The sequence below is a fragment of the Sebastes umbrosus genome, chromosome 11 (assembly GCF_015220745.1).
Source record: "Sebastes umbrosus isolate fSebUmb1 chromosome 11, fSebUmb1.pri, whole genome shotgun sequence".
Taxonomy (NCBI): domain Eukaryota; kingdom Metazoa; phylum Chordata; class Actinopteri; order Perciformes; family Sebastidae; genus Sebastes; species Sebastes umbrosus.
Genome location: NC_051279.1, coordinates 16,373,796 through 16,396,188, shown reverse-complemented (window position 1 = coordinate 16,396,188; position 22,393 = coordinate 16,373,796). Strand labels below are relative to the sequence as shown.

At 39.7% G+C, this 22,393-nt stretch overlaps 1 protein-coding gene across 2 annotated transcripts; it reads right to left on the bottom strand.

Moving 5' to 3' along the window:
- Window positions 1-93: 93 nt before the first annotated feature.
- On the bottom strand, window positions 94-12,749 carry tuft1a (tuftelin 1a). Of its 2 annotated transcripts, XM_037784062.1 has the most exons (12): window positions 12,533-12,749; window positions 5,334-5,411; window positions 4,223-4,321; window positions 4,044-4,130; window positions 3,750-3,800; window positions 3,537-3,623; window positions 2,507-2,617; window positions 2,157-2,380; window positions 1,963-2,068; window positions 1,769-1,852; window positions 1,302-1,396; window positions 94-1,142 (listed from the first exon to the last, which is right to left on the bottom strand). In XM_037784062.1, the coding sequence occupies exons 1-12, from the start codon at window positions 12,587-12,589 to the stop codon at window positions 1,070-1,072; spliced, it is 1,152 nt and encodes a 383-aa protein (XP_037639990.1). In that variant the 5' UTR covers window positions 12,590-12,749; the 3' UTR covers window positions 94-1,069. The 2 variants fall into 2 exon arrangements, with proteins under 2 accessions (XP_037639990.1, XP_037639989.1); XM_037784061.1 differs by lacking the exon at window positions 12,533-12,749 and having other exon boundaries at window positions 5,334-5,516.
- Between the last annotated feature and the right edge of the window lie 9,644 nt (window positions 12,750-22,393).

Genomic DNA, 22,393 nt, shown 5'->3' with positions numbered 1-22,393 from the left:
CAGTGTAGTAATTTCTAGTGTCCAGCAGAAGGCGCTCCCTTCATAGTAATCTACATTGCTTGATTTCAGTAAGAAGCCAAAAGAAGCATTGTGTTCATTTTCAGTAATTTATTCTGAGAACCACAAACACAAATAATAGAGAGAATGTACTTCATAAAAAACCTTATCACACAATCTGCCTAGAAGATAAATATAAATAAATACAAAAGGAGAAAGGTGTTAGGTAGAAATTAAAACAACAAATCACATTCATTAATATTATGTACAAAACAAGGTGACTGTTCACACAATGACAGGGGACTGAAATGCTTTAAATATGTATAATAATGACACTTCTATGAAGCAGTAATGTTGCCAAATATCTTCATCACCACAAACTCATGTTTCCCTCTGCTTCCTCACAGTTTGATTTTGTGCCATATTGTTATTTTGGGCTTTAATAACTAATTTGTATGTAAAAACATGACAGGGTGTTGACCTTATATAAACTATAGTCAGTATTTACACATTAAAGCATCATACCGGCCACTCAGCAAAGTGACCGGAGTCATGGATGAGTGACTAAAGAGTACACAGGATGTAGATCATCTGGTTAATGATGTTTACAAGAAACTTTTAGCTTAGTTAGCTATCTTTGCTACATAACAATGTCATAACCCACTTTGGCAAAAGATCTGCCATCCTGCACTTTGCTCAACGGTTCTGTTGTCATAAACTCAAAGGTTAAAAAAGCGTTCAAACCACGGCGGCACAGGGAAACGCCTGCATACAGAACGCAGTATATTACATGTAAAACTTCAAATGCATCAGCTAAATCAGTACACTTAATGGATCTACTTTAAAGCTGACATACACACATTCATTATGCACAGACACACAGCGATCCCCAATGTGTGTGTGTGTGTGTGTGTGTGTGTGTGTTTGTGTTTTAGTAGAAGTGTTGTTGTAGTTCAGGAAAGCTCAACTCTGACATCCCAACTATTAATGTGATCAGATGTGGTCGTAGAGCTGCTGTTTGGTTTCAGTCTGTATTGAAAAGATTTGGTGGTCTTTCTTCGGAACTGTCGCTTCATGACTTGATCTCGATGACTTTGATGAACGGGAGCGGTTTGTTGGATGAGTTGGTCAGCTTGATTGGTTTACTGAGGGGACAAGAGGAAGAGAATTGAGTTGTTTCACCAACTTTACAAAATAAAAATAAATGCCATACTTGCAACTCATGCATGGGCAAGAAAGGGTCCTGTAGGATTTGCAAATTTGCAGGTTAAAAAAGTATGAAGAAGAAGGGCAAAGTGTGTTACCTGTAGACGATCTGGGGATTGCGCTCTGATGAGAGGTAGGAATTTGACCTTTGTCCTCCCAGGAAGTAGTCCATCTGGTCACGCATCTCTCGGTTCTGCACACACAGGAGGTCAGGGGTCAGTTCACATAATACCAATAATAAAAAAACTTAGACAGTGGTTGCATCTCCTTTCCTTTCACATCCCCTTTCTATCTGTAGATGTTTTATTTCCTCCTGTCTCTCACTTCCACTTAACCCCGACTCTGAAATAAATTCTAAATAATAATTGAATAAATACTAAATAATCATGAAAAAATAAATAAACAATTGAATATAATAAATACATATATTAAATAATTAAATAAAAAATAAAGAATACTAATAAACATATTTTATTCAATAAATAATACATTCAAAATAATTTCTAAATTCTACTGGAAATCCATAAAATATTTTTAATAGTAGAAGACAATAAGCAGTATTCACCTCAGCCTCCAAGAACGCCACTTTCTCCTCCAGCTCTCTGATCACGCGGTCCCTCTCCTGGATCACCATGCGAGAGTTCTGGAGCTGAAGACGAGAAAACAACAAAGTCAGCCAAACAATCAGTAAATCCTGCTCAAATATGAACACGGAGACAAAGTGTTTGCTTCCCAGAGCCTCACACATGTGCACCTCACCTGCTCAATCATGTGTCTGACTTTCCTCTGCTGGCTTTTCAGCATGTCGTCCAGATGGTGGATCTTCTCTTTGAGAATAGCCACCTCTCTCTCCAACTGCTCAGTCCTAAAAATGCACACAGAGAGTTAGAATTGATTTGATTGTCACTAATTGATAAAGAATAATTTATTCTGTTGTTAGTGTGTTAGCTGACCTTTGCTCCCCTCGCTGGCCCTCCTCTCTGAGCTTGCGCAGCTCGCAGAGTTCCTCCTCTCGGTTGCGGATCGCCTCCCGCAGGGTGGAGCTCTCCTGCTCCATCCCTCCCAGCAACCTCTGGAGCTCGTCTATGCGCTGGTCTTTCTTCTCGCTGTCCTCTTCTGTGATCTTCATCTTCTCCTCCTCCTCGCTCAGACGCTCCCTCAGCCTGCTGCCTTCAGCCTGGAAGAGACAGGATGCTTTATTACTTTAGTTTGAAATGTGGTTTCAGTGCAACCAAAATGTGGCGTACATTATTCATTATGATGCATAATGAACGTCTACATAAGCTCTGTATATATGTGTTACCTGCAGCCTCTCTTTGTCCTCTTGGTGTGTCTTTTCTGCGTCCTGTAGCTGTGCATACAGGCGCTTACTGACCTCCCTCAGCTTGGCTCTCTCCGCTTCTTCATCTGCGTCCTAAAAGACAAAGAATGAAGTGTTCGATTAGCAGATAGATACTGTAATGTGAGCAGATCTTAAACCAGTGAAGAATTTGTGATTTAACTTGTTCGCTCACAATCCCTGCTCCACCTGACAGAGCAGTTTTCAGGGGATAAAATTGCCAGATAAATACTGACTTGAAGGGCGTGAATACTTGTGCAAACAAGTATTTTGTATATGTAAAACTTTGTACAAGGGAATAGCTTAATAACAACAATGTTAGGATGGATATATAGACGGATGCTTTCATGATGATATAATGTAAAATCTTGTTTTCGTTTCATTGGAGCTCCTTGGAGCTCAGTGGATTTGGCTGTTATAAAGAAAACAGGCGTGTTCATGTGCGTCACAGTTGGATCACGACCAGCATCTCCCTCCTGATTTCTGCAACACGTCTGTGAGTGAGCCGTAGCGTGACTCACGGATAAATCCTATAATCGGTGTCAAAACTATTCAACCAAACTAAGCGGTGTCAGCTCGGTTTACATTTGTACACGACAATACTGACACGCATTTAGTAGTGGTTCAGAGATGGCAACTATTAAAGGAGAGGTATCTGAGGAATGCTGGGAACAATGAGGAGGGCCTGAACACATGTAGGGTAAGGAACAGAGTGTGCTGGAACGGCCCTCTCACACGTTTTCATACACCCTTGGGTGCTAGAGGCATATTACACTCTTGCTGTCATTTTAATATCTTATATCACATCTCTGTTTGTCTCTCTGTTTAACTCCTTCTATATGTGTGCCTCTGGGAGGTGATCGTTTTACAGGCATCATGTACAAACACACATTGTCCAGAGGTAAACACAGACTGCGACTACGATTATGCACACGAGATTTGATACGTACATTGCTCACGCTCATGTTGTGTATTTACAACTTTGAATGCTCACCTGTGCATTAGCTTTAGCCCCTCCACCGGGGGCAGGCGAGGAGCTCTTTCTGAAGGGAAGGCCGACTTTCCACCCGTTTGTGAGCGTCTGCAAAGAGAAAAGGAGGAAGTCAGCGCGGAAGGAGTGAAAGAGGTGGAGGGAAATGCCATTAAGCACACAGGATGTGAGGTTAACAATGGCGAGGGACAACAAAGCAGCTCAAAATAGACCTACCTTGTTTTTGGCTGCCATCTGCTCCCTCAGCGTCTTCAGGCAATACCTCACCTGCGTGAAATACACACATATCGTGAGATATTATACATTTTATATAATGTTTTAACATGCATGTGTTCCAGGCTCTAGGGAGTGATAAATACAAGAGAAAACAAGGTTAGGCGGAGGAGGAATTTACATGTTGCAAACATGCAAATTGTTACATAATCCAGGAGACAGGGTTGAGAGACTGTAGTGTTCGTGTTTGTTTAAAATGTGTATCAGATCGACAGTAGATGTTGTCCAGACACTGACCTCTTGTATCTGGGAAACTTCGTCCGACAGCATCTTCAGGCTCTGCTGGTGTTTCACCTGCTCTTGTCTGCGGGCCTCTAGGTAAACCTGGAACAACGAGAGACAGATGTTAAAACACTGACGTGACCATGAAACATTTATTTCTTCAAAAACAACAGCCAATGTGCCACCACACCCACCTTGATAACCTCCACCTGCTCCTCTGATTTGACCGGTTCAGGGTACTGAGATGTCCTGTCACTGGCCGGCTGCACCAGAGCAAAAGCGCGTCCAACTGGCTGGAGATTAAAGAGAGCAGAGGAGTTAATAATGTGGAATGCACACGGCACAGTGTTGCAGGAGGACGGATGGGTGTGATACATTTCCAAACATCGTCACAGTGTTTTGCTAGAAGAGGAGTTGGAGCATGTTTCCCATGAATATTGCAGCACAACATTTGGAAGGATAGCCAAGAGAACTTAGAGTATGTTAAATAATCATTATGAGTGATGCAATTAAACTATTAACAGGCAAAACTGAATACTTCTTCTCAGTTTGTCCTGAGCAAATTATTCCTGTGTGCATGCGACTGACTGGGTCTCTATAATCAGGAGGCAGAAACATTTAGCTGTAATCACTATGGAGACTAACCCATAAGTGGTATTCAGACTTGGTCTAAACCATAAGCAGAGACACACAGAAGAAGGTGGGGAGACGTTATGTAACTCTGCTGCTCTGGTGGTCCCGTTTTTTGTTTTTTTCAATCTAACTTTGGCACTGGTTTTGGGAGAACAATGGTCGTCTTGAGACATTTTGAGTGTCCTTGTTGTGTGGAAACCGCGCTAATGAAAAGCTGACAGCATCTGCGGCATGTTTACAAGCGGTCTGTGTCTCCGTACAGTTTGTGTGCAGGAATGTGCGGCGTTACATGTGTGAATGTACGGTAGCTCTGAGATAATTCCTCCGGATCATTGAGAGAACTGTCTGAAGTTTCAGATCCAAATATGGCCTTAATGATAGCACCTTCACCTCTAAAGAAAATAGTGCTACTGCTTTTATTTCATCAAAATACAGTAAGACTATTCACTCCAAAACAAGTGCATCCATTAAAGATGAAAAGTCAATTTAAATGTAACAGCACAATATAATACCCTCAAGTATCCAAACCATGTATCTAAAACTGTTATTCCATGCAACTTTCCATTGTTACTCTCCTTTATCTCCTACAGTTTTGACTCCCAGTCTGTTCTCTACACTGGTGTTACAGTCCAGGTCACAAGGTCAACGTTATCAGGTGCAGGAAGTTCTTACCTTGTCCCTTTGCTGCTCTGTGCTCCGAGCTGCCTGGCTCTGGTCGTGCAGTGTGAGTCGCAGTCGCCTGCAACCGTCCTGAAAATGAAGAAATGAGACGATGAAGTGACTCCACAAAGAGACTGTTATGTGATGGAGACACTGATTGGGGACTATTTCGAGGAGGAGGAGAGACTGAGTCATACTCACTGTTAGGAAACAGAGTAACCAGTAAGAAAGAGAGAGAGAGAGAGAGAGAGAGAGAGAGAGAGAGAGAGGGGGGGGGTACGGGCGTCAGAGTGAAAGCAAAAGTTTTTCACAGCTGCACAGAGACAGATTGTTTGAATTAAAGCGTGCGCTACAGACGTCAGAGGGACTTTAGGCGGAAACTCTCCAGGCGCTCGCAGCCAATTGGACGCAGAGGCTGGATTTCTGGGAAAGTGGGCAGAAAATGCGATGTCGAGCAAGACAGAACATTTCCATGGCAACAAAATCCTCACATTAGTCATAAACTATCTGGCACGCCAACAATATAAGAGGGAGGAGTAAGTCAGAGACAAGACAATGCACAGAAGGCTTTAAAAACACACACAAACCTTCCCAGCTGTTTTCTTTTCTATTCGCAGGAGAGAAGTTGCTTTAGAAGGAAAAGTCTGGAGCGGGACGTGACTGTGTGTGTGTGTGTGTCCTCCCTTATAAGTGATACCCAGTGAGTGCGTGTGCAAGTATAAAGTATGCGGATGTGAGGGAGGAGGTCAGAGGCAACTTGTTTTTGTTTATCTTCCCGTATGTGTCCTCCTAAACTCATGTGAACTTTGAGGCACGAAACAGGCCAAGAAGAAATGGCTGCAATGTTCTCTTGTGGTTAAATACTATCAACAAAAACGCACACGTGCAACCAATTACACAGAAGAGCATGCACACACACATTCCTCAGATTCATTGGTGATAAATTATATTGATCTAATTGGTTAATAAGTAATGAGTCTGGTAGACGATAACATAGTCTTGTGTGTGGGTGTATCATCATTTGTTTGACCCTATTTAACCCTTTTGGACAGTAATACTATTGTTTTCTTTTGGTACATAATCTGCAGCACAGAAGGCCCAACGACTCTACATTGTCCTGTTTAGACTGCCAAAGACGCGGACTCTTACCTCAAGGTCTATTTAGTAGCTTTTACTGAGCTTTCGATCATATTGCATGCTCTTAGTAAGCTGATGGAGTTTGCCTAGTTATCATGGAATAAGATGTGAAAATTACCATTTTTCTCAGTTTTTTTTAAGCTTGAAAAGGAAGTTAATCTTTAAAAGCAATGTGGACAAAGTACTTCAAGTGCTCTGAAAAAAAGAGAATTTGAACATCTAAAATCATGTGATGTGACCCAAAGCAAGTGCACCTTGTATAGTAGCTGGATCCTGCGATGTCACGAGATCACGCGATAATCACAGGATCACATATCACACAAAAATCCATCTCGTCAGGCTTCAAGTAATGCTTTGTAAATACCTCGTCAGTAATCGGACCAATCAGCATCCTGTGGGAAGCTACTGCAGCTACAGGCGTGGTTTAGGTGTGTGTGGCGACACGGAGAGGCAACTGTTAACAATGGTGGCTCGGGAAGAGGTTAGCGTAGATGCTGCAATAGCATCAGTTACTGTATATCAGAACTGGAGAGTATTTCTTCATTGAAAGAAGAGCAAAGAACGGCACTGAAGGCTTTTCTCGATAGAAAATATGTTTTTTGCTCTTCTCCTGACTGGCTTCGGCAAGAGTTTGATTGACAATTGGTTCATCCAATCACCTTCCAAGTATTTTTTGAAAGTGCCTGCCCTTTTCCAAACAGTTTCCGGTGACGGCTTCTCAGATGGTTCAGTGTAACAAACCATCTGACCGGGTCAGGTTAACTAAATGGACCGTGAAGTGATTTTTTGGTCAGCTGCTGATTCCAACATGGAATTTTAAACTAGAGCCGAAACAATTAGTCAATTAATTGATTAGTCAGAATAATTGTCGGCTATTTTAATAATCAATTAATCGTTTCACTCATTTTTCAAGCAAAAATGCCAAACATATTTATATTCAAGTTGTGAGGATTTCCTGCTTTTCTTTGACTTGTGTGATAATAAACTGAATATCTTCAGGTTTTTGACTGTTGGTTGGTTTCAGTTTTTTTCTGACATTTCATGGACCAAACCATCAAATCAATACTGAAAGTAATCCTTACTGGCAGCCCTTTTTTAAACCCAATTGTTTGTGCAGTTTACCGTAGTCAAAGTGACTGTACTGTATCTCTCTGTCTGCATAGAAACCATGTCTGATAGGCAGAATGCCCCGGCCTTGATGCTGGCCAGACAGGGGAAATGAACTGTTGCGTAACGCAGAGATAAAGAGCGCTGGGTGGTTATAAAAGAAAGGCCGTGTGTTGTATAGACGACAGAAGGCCTTTATTATGAGTAGCTGGCTATCTGCTCAGAAAGCACAGCAATGGGAGAGAAAGCAGAGAGGGACAGATGGGACTGAAAATCTTCAACAAATACAATAGAAAAGGCAGAGGAAACAGCCTAATAGAGGGGGTGGAGGTCCAACTATGACAAACAAAACTCCGGGAAGTGAAAGCCAGAAATCCCCCTTCTTGTTCAACATGCCTTCCTCTCAGATTACAGACACCTGAAAGCTCCAACAGAGCGATTAGAGGAAGGGAAGAGAGAGGAGGGAAGAGAACAGTGAGAGGGTTGTTAAGAAGGAATCCATCATTATACAACTTCTCCGGCTCTTCATGGACGACCAGACAAAGACTCTGCTAATCCTCGCTCTGCCATCGACTATTTACACGCCAGTCTCTCTGCCTATTTTCTCTTTTATATCACACACACACACACAAAAATGCCACAATCAATGACAACCTGTAATACTAGACTTCCCGGGAACACAGACAAAGGGACCAGTTGGATGTGCTCATGGACGGTGACGTACGCGCGCACACACGCGGGAAAACACACACACACACAATAACTCAAAGTACACACTACCTTTATAATACAGCAGGAATCTGAAACCAAGCACACACACACACACAGAGCGTCCAGACAAAAGATCACGGGGTATGGCCGGGCTGAAAGGCTTAAAGGGTATGAAGACGCTTTTTGTTTTGGACTTTTGGCATCAGGAGGCCGGTAAATCATGCGGGTTAAATTAGCTGAGAAATGACCGCCAACCTGGGAATGTTGTTGAAATGTGGAAAAAAGTCCTCCAAAGCTCTGTGTGTGTGTCGCTTTACAACAAGTACGCGATGTTCAGATTTCAGCAGCAGGTATATCATGGTCGTAAACATTAAATCATCTTGTGCCTCCAGGTGTTTTTTTACCTGCATTCCACACGTGTATGTACTTCATCATACATTAAATCACTCTGTCTTTTATGAGATGCTTTCCCACACCCGCTGCACAGATGATACTTTTGTCTTCCATCCAGCTACGTTATGAAACTTATTAAACCTCGACCTCTGAGCCAACAGGTGGGAGCCGACGAGGACTGAATGCTCGGGCTGCAGGTATCAAATGTTTTAAAACCAGTTTCCACACAATACCTGCAAGGAATCAGGGTATATAAATACCTTTTTTTCATCAGCATAACTTGCCAAACTCCTCAGTACATCCGTGTTTAAAGTCGTCTCAACACAAATTAAGCAGCTGGACAGGAACTTTGCTTAAAATAAATATCCGAAGTTATGACAAAGATCAGGAAATACTTGATCAAACAATAAGCAAACAAGACTAAGAAACATTCAATGCCAACTTTTGATACTTAACAGCTACTACTCAATTGTGTGGACACGTTTTGGCCACAAGAGCTGCAACGGACTGAAAGAAAAATTATTTGCAACTATTGTGATAATCTCTTTAAACATTTTTGTCATTTTTCAAGCAACAATGCCAAACGTTTGCAAGTTCGAGCCTCTTAAATGAGAGGATTTTCTGCTTTTCTATGTTATGATAGTTAAAGCTAGAGCTGGTAGTGTTCTTCAGAAACATTTTTGTTATATTTGTTGAAATTCTCATTACATCCCGACAGCAATCAATAAGTCAAATGCTCTGATAAGAAAAGAAAAAACGTTCTTTTGGAGGTAGTGCTGCTAGCTACGTTAATAGGAAAACAGTTGGTAACACTCGGCTGGGTTTTCCAGTTGGATAATCTTAAAAATGTAATGTACAACATTACCAAACCTTCTTTAATGAAGTACTTTTGGTTGGACAAAACCAGTGACTTGAACATTTTATAGACTAAATGATTAATCAAGAAAAGGATTAGCAGATTAATCATTAATGAAAATAATAATGTTAGTTGCAGCCCTAGTTTTAAGTATGTCCTGTTTTGGGATTAAATCCTTTAGTATTGAGCTGGAGTTCCTGTACGTCTCTCTGGCTCGGCCCTTCAGTCTGTCAGCACTCTGTACAAACTAAAGCTTTAAGTTAAAGGTTAAGTAGATTTTAAAGGGAGGACGCGAGCGGAGGTGTGAAGAGAAGTGTTGGGATGTTTGTGTGTATAACCACCGTGTGAGAACATGACCAGGTGAACTCTGACGGTAAACAGCCAGTCCAGGATGTGAGTCATGAAGTCTATACTATAATCATCTTTCTATCAATATCATGTATTTGGTTCCTGCTCTGCGTGGCGTGTGAACCAGGTGTGATCTGGCATGTCGCTCCTCTACAGTGATGCGTTAAGTGTATGTCATGTTTGGCTCGTTCCCAGCCAGTATCGTCACTCACTCCTGACTGAGATGATGTCTGAGGATGAGGAAACCCAGAAGGAATGTGTGAAGTCACAGGGAACATAAATGTCTGGAGGGATAACTGTGGCATTATTCAAAAAGTGCCCTCACAGAAAAAAACTCTTCTCGATACACTGGAGCTTTTAAGGGAGGATAAATAGTGCCACAAGTTTCAAATTATTCTCAAATAATAACTGGATTTTGGACTTTAGTAACAATTAGTTTCAAAGCTGGGTCTGGCTGTTCCTCCTGTTTTATTTCAGATTGCATCATCTCGGTTCTATGAAACACACTTATTAACAAAACACAAAACTGAAGGCCTTTCTCTGCTACATCAGGCACATTCCGTCTCCTCATGTATCCTTATAGACCGACTTCTCCCTCCCTGATAAACGTTTTCTTCTTAATAAGTCATTATGAAATGTTGCAGGTATAGAGGTGAAATACCTCTGCTGGTATTAGTTTAGTCTGACCTGGATCTCCATATCAGATATGTAAATAACTGAAGGTGGGTGACTGTTTGACTGTGGTCATTTGTTTTCTGTATGACGCTCATGCAAATGTGCTATCAGTCGCATGTCGAAATGTAATTTATGGCAGATTAAACAGAAGCTGAACAAGTGTGGAGTTTCACATTCCTCAACGCAAATAATCAGTTTATTAGGTGTGTGATAGGAGCTGCCCTTTGTACACTCTGACCTGCTAGCACAGTTACACAACATTATACTGATATTTAAGTCTAGACCTTTGACACAAATGTAAAGTCAAATTCAGCTCTGATCAAACTCAGTTAGATTTAATGTAACATAATCATGGCGGAGACTGTTCAGTGTAAAGCACTTCTTTCTTTGGAGAGTATCATCTGATATGAGCTCAGTGGGTCCGTCGTTGCCGACAGGTGTTGAACTCAGCGGGAGGCCGCTGATAAGGTGAAAGTGTAACCTCATAAACCACAGCGCAGGTTAACAGTTTGCTTTTTCAGGCGAGGTAAATGATTAAACGTCTGCTGACAGGAGGAGGATAAAGCTCATCTACTGGACGTGACTTGGGCGGCTGCTGATCACTCATTTACGTACAAGGAAAATCTGTGCTGCAAATCAAGGAAGTTTAATCCTGTTTAAGAAAACTTCTCGTGCACAGGTGGTGCTCATGCTGCACGAGCAAAGTGTCTCCAGGTTGGTCTCCTGAGCTGCCTTCACTGTCTGTCACAACTGCAACTGTAAGCCCTTAACTGATGTAAGAAGAAAGCACCTGTGACAGGCACAGATGTTATCTGGACTAATTCTCAGCTGCTGCCTTTAAGTGTGTGTGTGTTGGGACTTTAGGTGTTAGGGGCTAATACTTTAATTACAACAAGGAGATGAAGCCTGAAGATCTGTGACAGAAAATCACACAGAGCCTCTGATACAGTCCAAACAACTGAGCAGAGTCAGGTAAAGAAAAAACAAAAACTAATAATGTTATATAAATATCAGGGCTGTCAAAGTACCAAAAATGCAAATGAGTTTTAATACCACTAATTTCTTTAACGCGGAGGTTGTAGAGGGCTCAGTTTTAAAGCTATAGTGAAGATACTGGTATTATATGAAACTAGAAAACCTAAGAAATCCATTGGTAACATGTCATATTTGCTTGTCACGAAGGAGGCTAAATAACGCTCCAAACTTATGCTAAACTTTGGCGAGGAGAAACTCTCAAGGCCATTTTCAAAGGGGTCCCTTGACTTCTGACCTCAGCATATGTGAATGTAAATGGGTTCTATGGGTACCCACGAGTCTCCCCTTTACAGACATGCCCACTTTATGATAATTACATGCAGTTTGTGGCAAGTCATAGTCAAGTCAGCACACTGACACACTGACCGCTGTTGTTGCCTGTTGGGTTTGAGTTTGCCATGTTATGATTTCAGCATTTTTTGTATGCTAAATGCAGTACCTGTGAGGGTTTCTGGACAATATTTGTCATTGTTTTGTGTTTTCCAGTAATAAATATACACATACATTTACACAAAGCAGCATTTTTGCCCACTCCAATGTTGATACAAGTATTAAATACTTGACAAATCTCCCTTTAAGGTACATTTTGAACAGATAAAAAATTGCGATTAAATATTTAAATCGATTGACAGCCCTAATAAATATTATATGATATTCATATTTTATATATAATTATATGAATAATATATTAATGGTTTTTTTTAATAATATATTTAATATAAATAATTTGAATGAAAAAGGAACCAACAGATCCAAAAATTTAAGTGGGCAAAAAAAAAGTATTTTCCTTTGGTTTGTGTGGATAATTCATAAATTACTTGTTTTACCACAATGCACCCATACAGGAAGTAAACACACATTCATACTAGAAGGCTTACTTTATCATCAAAAGTAAGAAAAAAAGTAATAAATCGGACAAAACAATTGAATAATATCAATAATAACTCACCCCATGCTCTTGGTTTCTGATGTCCTCAAATGTGCACAGACTTCTCGACACGTTCATCTTTGAATGAAATAAATACTCCTCACACAAACAAACTAATAAATTAATAAATAAAAGTGAAGTGTATGAAGCTGACTAGGTTAGAAGAACTTCCCGGTGTGTCTGGTCCCCGGTAGCTGCTGCTGTTATCAGCCTACAGACCGGTGTGTGTGTGTGTGTGTGTTCATGTGTGTGTTCCTCCCTCTCATTGTAATACTGTCTCTCATGACGTCACTGAGGGAGGGAGGAGGGAGCGTCTAAACCCAACCCACTAACACTGACACACCGAAACAGCCTAATAGGGAGCTACTGGGGAGACAGGGACTCAGGTATCTGCCTCCTCCGGTACAACAACCTCTGGATCAATACCTGACATCATGATGATCACATGATGCTGATAGATTATTATTAGAATGAACAGGTGAAATGCTTTTAAGGTGTGAGACACTGAAGTTCACCATAGTTGGACTGTAGATGGTCAACAACACTGCTCAGTTTACCAACAACATTATTGATTCATGAGGTTTGACCGCTGACTGAACCTGTTTAAGTGTCTCCTATTAGCTTACAAAGCCATGGAATAACTAAGCCTTGAATTCAGTGATTTATTATTATACTTTATTTTTTATTGTTTTCATATATGCAATTTACAGTTCATACTTACAAATGTTATAAACAAACTTTTAAGTAATGAGCTTAGAAACGAACACAGACACGAAACAAGATGTACAGAAAAGAAAGCAACATTAGAAATTATAAATACATTTTTTTCTTAAAGTAGAAAAAAAATTAAATTAAAAAATAAAAATAAAAAATGGGGCATATAACAACTAGGTTGGATGCTGCTGAATTCAAGTTTGTACATTGGATTAATTACATATACCATGGACACCAGCGTATATACAGTATGTATTCTTTTTAAAAATTTCAGTGATTTAAGGCAGTTATTCTGAAAGTGGGGTTTTCAGATTTATTTAGTCTTTTTTAGTGGGGAACAGGGCGTCTTTAGGGGGAGATAGCAGGTCAACAGAAGACATTATTAGAAAGCTGAGAACCTGAAGATTAATCTGAGATGCAGCTCAGCACTGTGGGTCAAGGTGTTCTAGTCATAAATCAGAAATAAACATAAATTAATTAATTAATTAATTAATTATTTACAATAAATTGTAAAAGTGTATAAGAGTTTAGAACAAGGAAACGGCTCAGAAACCCCCTTTATTGTCAATCTACCTATGAAAGCCATCCATCCTCTGAATGCTCTAGGTCTCTAGTTTGTGGCTGTAAAGGTTCATGAGGCTGTGATTATCCTAGAGGTCACCACAGGTCATTTTATACAGGGAGGTCAAATTTTTTTAAATGGTCTCACTACAATGAAATGGCTACTATGGGGACTAACATAATCACACATGAATAGACTTGGGCTCATTGGATCCACAAGAGTCTGAGCTTTACAGTGATACAAAATGTATGTAATTCTAAGACTGTTTAGGGACCCCAGTATGCAGAAATATTCAAACCATATTTAGAATAGGCAAAAAAAATCACATTAATACTGCATGCAAAAAACTGCATGGTTTTGCCCAAAACTGCATGTGATTATCATAAAGTGGGCATGTCTGTAAAGGGGAGACTCGTGGGTATCCATAGAACCCATTTTCATTCACATATCTTGAGGTCAGAGGTCAAGGGACCCCTTTGAAAATGACAATGCCAGTTTTTCCTCGCCAAAATTTAGCCAAAATTTGGAGCGTTTTATCCTAGCATGACTGCTAGCTTGGTTGGTACCAATGGATTCCTTCAGTTTTCTAGTTTCATATGATATCCTTGATAACTGATAACCTGATAACCTTCACTCTAGCTCTAAAACTTAACCTGCTACAGCCTCTGAAAGACATTAAAGTCGGTCGGGATCACTCGCAATCCCGCGGGTCTCAGCGGGTTAAAAGAGGTTTTATAAAGACAAATGATTTGTAATTTATTTTTCCTTTCAACGGAATTATTATATAATAATTACATATGTTTTATATATATGTATATATAAAATACATGTTTACATATACATTTTTTATGTGTTTTTCTTCCACTAATTTCCATACAATATTAAGCAATTAATAATTATGACAATAATTTGCAGAGACATTGCTTGAGATAAGTCATCTACCACGGTGAACATCATGCTACTGTTTCGTCCTTAACTTATGGTTGTGTGGTTAGTGCAGCACAGGCTTTTCAGTTCAGTCTGTACTTATACTTGTTCTGTTCTAGGTTAACCACAACAATGACAATGCAACTGTGACCTATAAAGTCAAGACGAGACAATCTGTACAGGATACGACACCCAGATTTGTAAACCATAGCTAAATAAATGGAAACCAGTTGAGACACATTCAGAGAAATAAACTCCGTAGCGTGCTTGGCAAGTGTTTACACAACATTAATGTCACACGTGATAAACAACATATTTCCAGAGATGACTGAGGTCACTCAAATGGAACAAGCTGACACAGTGCGAGGAACAGAACGAGTTTCTCTGCTGGCGTTCAGCTGATCCCAGCAGCAGCTGATCCAGGCCGACCTCAAATTGGATAAAGACTTTAATGACATTATTGGCTGTCGCAGAGCAAACAACAGCTCGCGGTGGCATATACGAGGGATGACGCTAAGTGGATGTGAACCAGAAGCAAGGAACAACTCACACACAAGCACACACAGAAACATTTCACATATGAAGAAATGTTGTTATATTACATATTCATTAATGAAAACAATTCTCAAAAGTGCAGTGATGTTAACTCTTATCTGCAATAGATTACTAGCAAGAAGGAGGTTGACCTTTTAATGGGTTTTATTTTTTAATGGTTGATTTATCATTTGGAATGAAGCTATCCCACAATGCAACAAACACACCTAAACCTTACTACAGTATGTCATCATGTGTCCCAGGTGCTAAGCCATAATATGAGTCATAAATATGTGTTTACATCACACAGCCGACCACACTCAGACACCCTGATCCACAGATCAGACAGGTAAGAGTGGGCTGTGTGTGTTTACATACATCCACGTCTGAGACTACGATGTGAGTCAGACTCCTGAGTTCACACTGCGCCTCCTCTCACGTCACTTTAAGGGTCTTCTCAACCGTTGGTACAGGAGGCCCAGTTTGAGTTATGATGGCTTTTTGAAAAATGCGTGAATGAGATCTTTAGCACTCTGTTGAAGAGTGTGTGAAAAGCATTCCCAGGGTGCACTGCAGGTTTCTGAACCAGAAGAATCAAAATAGTCAACACGTTCTCATCCCAACTGGTTACATATACCGCTGCTTTGTCACGCCCCTTGGTGTCACTTCATTTTGGGCATCAAAACCACTTTAGTTATCCTTGGCGTCACTTTAGGTTTAAACAATAAAACCACTATAGTTAGGTTTAGGAAATAAATACATGTCTGGGCTTAAAACTACTACGTTTGTACAGTGAAAATGACACTGAACGTTGTGAACACGGAGCACAAACGAACAGCTGATTGTAACGTGATGCACGGGACACGAACAGCGGTCTCCTGAATGAAAGCCTTGTGTTTGTTAGACCCATCTACTTCTCCTCCTGCCAGCCCAGTGTGAGTGTTTCATTCTTTAAACTACATCACCACACTCCCGACGCACTTTCTCAGAGCGTTTACTGATGCCGCTGATGGGTTTATATTATAGTTAATGGAACACCCCGGTTCGTCTCATACCAGTGCTAAAGGGTGCCGTGAGCGGCGGTACCAAACACCGACGGTCGTAACAAAGCCTTTTTGAATGAGAACGGGCTGAAATAGTGTGTCCATATTGAAGTGTTTAGGAAACACTTTCTTGTGTTTGAATTCAAGTCAGCAATGGTTTGTAAAATACCACTAGAAGACAAAACCACCACCACTATTCCACCACCACCCGAATGACCGGAGCTGATCTCGTCGTATAAAATTGCACTGCATGTTGTTCTTTTCATATGACCAATTCATTTTTTTATTTGACTTATTCGTCATTTAAATAATGGCATGTTTATATTATATGTAAAATGTTTTATTTCTCAAGTTTCACACATTGTTCTTGTCCATAAAAAGGTATAAAATGTCTTTTATTTCACTTTAATGGAGAAAATACATGTAATTATTATTGGTGCAACATCGATACATGTAATCATCTTTAAGATACGCCTTTATTTTGAAAATCATCAGAATTTTAATAAAATTACATGGTCGGTTGTAAAAAAAAGTACCCAAAAAAGTACCCAAAAGGAACAAAAATTGCTGAATGAAATATTATTTTAAATAAATAAAAAATAATAACAATAATGTTTCCATTGCTTTTTAAAATATTAAAGGGTTAAAGATTAAAGATCCACTAAGATGACCAATGACCTATAAATAGGAAAAGACAGAAAAAGCTCATATTGTGGTTGTTTGGGAACAAAAGGTCAAAGGTTAATATGATGACACAGAGTCACTCTGTGGTGATACAACGATGCTGCAATCTCAAAAACAACAATGACGCTGTAATTGTAGTCATATACTCTAGTTTAGCAAAGTGAACGTCATAGTGAACGGTCATCTTTCCATCCCTTCAACTCCTTTATTATTATCATCAGAGCCCGACCTAACATTGAGGACACAGAGGTCATGATCTCGGTATTGTTTCTGTGACTTTAGGCTTAGTCAGTTTACATTTTCCATCACTTAATTATACTTCCTGGTATAATAGAGCATTTAGAATTTAATACAGGGAAATAAAATAGTGATACTTTATTTGACAATTTCCTAGCATGTTTCCTGAGTAATAGAAACTTGCACAAAATATAATTTAATACCTAGCTAATTAAATTAGATATAAAAAAATACAAATGTTTAAACACTTTAGAGACCCTTCTTTGTGTCGTCATGACCTCAGTATTTCAAAAATCCTGGCCACGGCCCTGACTGTCATGTGTATCATATGACTGAACTACGGCATCGAAGCCTAACAGACTTGTATTCCCACATGTGGATCACCTGGAGGCAGATGGAAATATTTGTACGGTGGTTGGGCTGCGTTCTTTCTGAGTAACCATATGTACTGTAATAGCAAACATGCCATGATTTCAAAACACAACACGCCCAGCTCTTGCCCAATCAGCTCTCTCGGGTTTAAAGTTGTGCCTGGAAAACTGGAATGATATGGAAACCCAATTCCACCCATGGAAAGTATGTTCACCCATACTTTACAGTCTAGCAAAACAGGTACAAAACATGTTGGCACTGTTACAGGTTTGGTCACTCTGGATGGGAGGCGTAGTATCATGAACGCTGCATCTGGTTCTACAGCAAATATTGAAAGTGTGACTCCGTGCCAACACTTTAGAGTAAAGACTTTAAAGTTCAAACCCCAGGAAAAAGATCAATCACACAATAGCACCACGGGAGGTACGGTAGTCTCTCAAAATCAGCAAGAGACTTGTTTAGACCTCAGAGGTCCACACACACTGTGCTGTGGTGTCTCAAAATAGTCAAACACAATCTCGTTACAGGCGCCAATGTGCCAGATAGGATGTAAACACATAAATAACCCGAGGGAGTTGGTGAAGTCTCCCTCCAGGGTGCTGCCTTTCATCCCTTTTTCAAATGTAGTAAAAACAAATGCCTGAAGTCATAAAAATGTTTTGGCATGAACCATAAAGGCGTGGATTTACTCCTGTTACCGTAAAGAGATTTTTTATGGGATTTACAGATGAGTTGGATCAGCAGTTGCAGATGTTCTGATATCAGATTTTCCTTTATAAATATCTTGAGTTTCCCTTCAGCCTGTTTTCACACAGATCTCGGCTGATCCCACACATTCCTAACGTGCCTCACCCTGCGGTGCTCTCATGGCATAATCCTGATTACACAAGTCAAGCTTCTACAAACAGACATTATTAATTTGTGTGAAATCTATCAAGGGCACACCCTTGATAGACCTCTCTAAGGTCAGTGAAGAAAGACGCTGATATATTTCTGCATTTATGATGATAGTATGAAGAAATGGAGGCCCGAATGCTTCATCCAGGTGTGTGTGAACAGAATGACGATGTAAATCTGTCAATTCGTCCACATACGAAGACAAAGGCCTTTTCTGCCCTGCTCGATGCCCTGCTCGATGCCCTGCTCGATGCTTATCAGTTACAATCAAAATCCAGATTTCATTCTGTAGGGGAGAACGGGGTTGATGGGTTTACTTTAATTTGAATCCCTCAAAAACTATATCTTTAATAGATTCCTGTTTCTATGTTTAATGATGTCAGATAGGAATGGAGTGACCTTACTCTCCTTGAGTTTATTCTGTTCAAAAGAATTGGACTGTCAAATACATCTTGGGCACTTGTGATAACCATCCCCATCGTGGGGTTGGTTGTCACACACTATGGGGATGGTAATGCCTTATCCCTATGCTATTTTAATGGGGAAAAATAAAAGATGGATGCAATCTTAAAATGAATTTAAAAAGTTAAAAACGACCTAACACATCTCCTGCATCGAGAGAACATAAACAGAAAAAAATTCCTACAAGTACATTTTTTATCCTTATACAATAACTCATCCTTATGACGTCGCACACTTTAATAGGCTACTCTATCAAAAAGTAAGCACAACTACAAGCCAAGTATACCTTTCTGTTGGCCTGTAAGGCAAGAATACTTAATTATACTTTACTTAAGTATATCTCGATCAAAAGATTAAGTACAAGTAGGCCTATAAGCCAAGTATACTTAGACTTTTCTGTGTACTTTTCAGTATGAGCCAAGTATACTTATGTATACTTTTGTTAAGTATATCTCTGATAAGTACATAAAAAGTAAACTGAAAGTATACTCTCTTATTTTAAGCTAGTTCCTTGATGTCGGGTTGGTCTGTCTGAGCCATAAAAGTCCTCTCACTCAGTGTCTTACTCCTGAAATGACCCTGTAGGTGACCTCTGACCCCAATTCAGAAAATTTCAGTACCAACATACTTTAACAGCGCCCTCTAGGGAGCGAGATCTAATGAATGCTACAACCAACCCCGTTCTCGCCTAAATCCTTACACTTGGTAGAGCAAATGAACTCTCAGAAAACAGCATTATTACAGTGTTGTGTTGCTTCTCTTTGTTTTTGTCTCAAAAACGTACTGTCATCAACACACGTGACGGATTCAGCCTGAGTTATTAGCATTTAGGTAGGAGTTGTGTATGGTGGGTACAGATTAAGTTGTATGTATAATTGTAGATTTTGTTATTTAGTTAGTTAGTTAGTCAGCTTTGCTACAGGGGAAAGCTGAAATCCAGCAGGTAAAGTAGAGGCCTGAACTATTCAGCTAGGTTTGTGTGAACACATCACATGAACGTGTGAATATGTCCACTCACGGGAATGTGTGGATCCTCTTGTATCAACACAACAGCCGAGTTTATTTCTGCCCTGCACGATGCTTATCTCAGTTATGATGAACAAAAATATTTCTGCAACAGTAGATAAGAGGGCAAAACAACAGCACTGGCACTCGGTCGTGGCTGCAGCAGGAACACATTTTAAAGCTGTACATCTGAGGAAATGACAGATAAATCTAAATCCACACATCTTTTTTCAGCAGCAGCAATTTGTCTGTTCAAAACCAGTGTTTGAGATGTGAAGAACACAAAGCTGTAATCAGACTGCTCTGGCAATATGAATTAAGGCAGAATATACAGGACACACACACACACAATCAGTCATCTATTTTGACGACACATTGATAATAACTATTATGCGCTTAGTGAGCTCCTGCAGGTGAATAACTCATTCAGCAACACACTTCTGTGTAACAAACCTCAGATTCCAGAGAAGCACCGCCCTGCAGCCAAAACAAAAACACGATCCATCTCTATTATTATCTTGTTCTTTTGAAAAGGTAATACAATATATACGCTCCTTCAAACATGGGAATGATAGCATTCATCGAATGTGATTCTGCTCAAAACCTCTAAAGGTTTGCTTGTAGTTTTTGTCAATCACAGATTGTTCATACAAGTCACATTTTTCTCTTTAATTTAGAATAGAGCTGCGCTAGTGTGTATGCGTCTTTCCCCATGGCTACAAATTAATTATTAAGTATTAAACTTTCAGTAACTGATGTTTTGGCAGCAGGAACAAGTTGTTAACACTGATCGCATTTTAAGTTTAAAAATACATTTCACCAAAGAAGAACTGGTGGGTGTATTATTGCACATCAACCTTTTATCTGGTTAAAAGATTTGTTGACTTCCTCCCACACTGATTGTTTTCCGATGAAGCTAAATGACCTTCCTACGAAATCTTCTGGTATGTGAGAGCAGTGTTCACAGTAATCTGAGACTTTGATGGGCAGAAAGCCAGTTATATCTGACTCCTTCTGTTAAAGGGAAAAACAACAAGGAAATTGAAATGTTGTAAAAGTAGCTGATTAACAGTCTGTAATTATTACACGGACAATAAACACAGATCAATTTAACTTTAAGTGTTTCAATTTTATTCTTGCTAAATTTATATGCAATAGAAACATTCTCTATTATGTGAAGAAAAGTCACAGTGTGATTTTATTCCAGTCAACAATTACAGTATATACCAGCATTTCCAAATTAAACAGATTTATACTCAACAGTCTAACAAATCATATTAAGTACCATTTTTTCAGTTTCACTGAAAAGAAGCAAAATGTAATACAGTTATCATCGCTCCGACTGATTGTTCAAACTGTATACAAAAATCAACTCAAGACTCAAAAAAATCTACAAATGTTAAATACAAACATTTTACAAAAATCATTCAGATAAGAATTACAAAATTCTTTTTAACAATTTTAAGGCATCATAATGAAATGATGAGGATATATTTCAGTGACTTGCTAGAAAGGGAATGCATAGAAATAGTGCAGCTTCTACAAATACACTTTTTATCTGACAGGAAGATATTTTGGCCATTGTTTAGCTTTAAAAGTGGAAAACCACTTTTATACAGTATGTGATATTCTGACATCTTCGTCCTTAAAGTTGTAAACCACAAAACCAAAAGTAGTATCAGGAAACAGTGAATAAAGACAAAACTAAACCTTAACACCAACATGAGGTTTCTATCACATTTATAATATTTAATATTGTGTGTCCATTTCAGATGCTATTAGTGTCATATTTTATAATTCGTAAACTGTGTACAGTGATACATTAAAGTGTGGACGGTGGCATAAACACACAAGTGACATGAAAATACATTTTGTTTTACATAAACAAACTCCAAATTTCATTCATTACAAATAATGTGCAGCACTTTGCAGGGACTATTTGTAACTTTCAGAAATGCTTGTTAACAGCGACACCTGTGGCCGTGAAATCAACGAAAGTCAGCTTCGGGCTCGCGCCTGCTCGCTCTAAATATACCTGAACGAGCGTCGCTCAAAACAGTGAGGCGACACAAGTCAGCTAAAACCACAATATCACTCTATATTTCAGCTGCTTAGCAGTAATGTTAGCTGACCAGACGAAGGTCTCTCCATGAACATGATTTAGATCTGATCCTAGTGTTGGCTGATGCAGCGGGGCTCTGCAGCGTGTCTCCCTGCTCTCTCCGCCCGCAGCCGGAGAGAGCAGAGGAGACACCGGCACCCGGTCGGTAACGAGAACTCAACAACGTAACTCTCTGAAGGGCTCCGTCACTTCACAAGACACGGGAAACCTCTGTTGGTCTGGAGGAGCTGCAGCAGTTATTTCTGCACAAATGTCCCCTGTACATTCACTAGATATTCTCAGAGCTAAACCAACTCTCCTGCAGTGTGTAGTGAGCGCGCGTT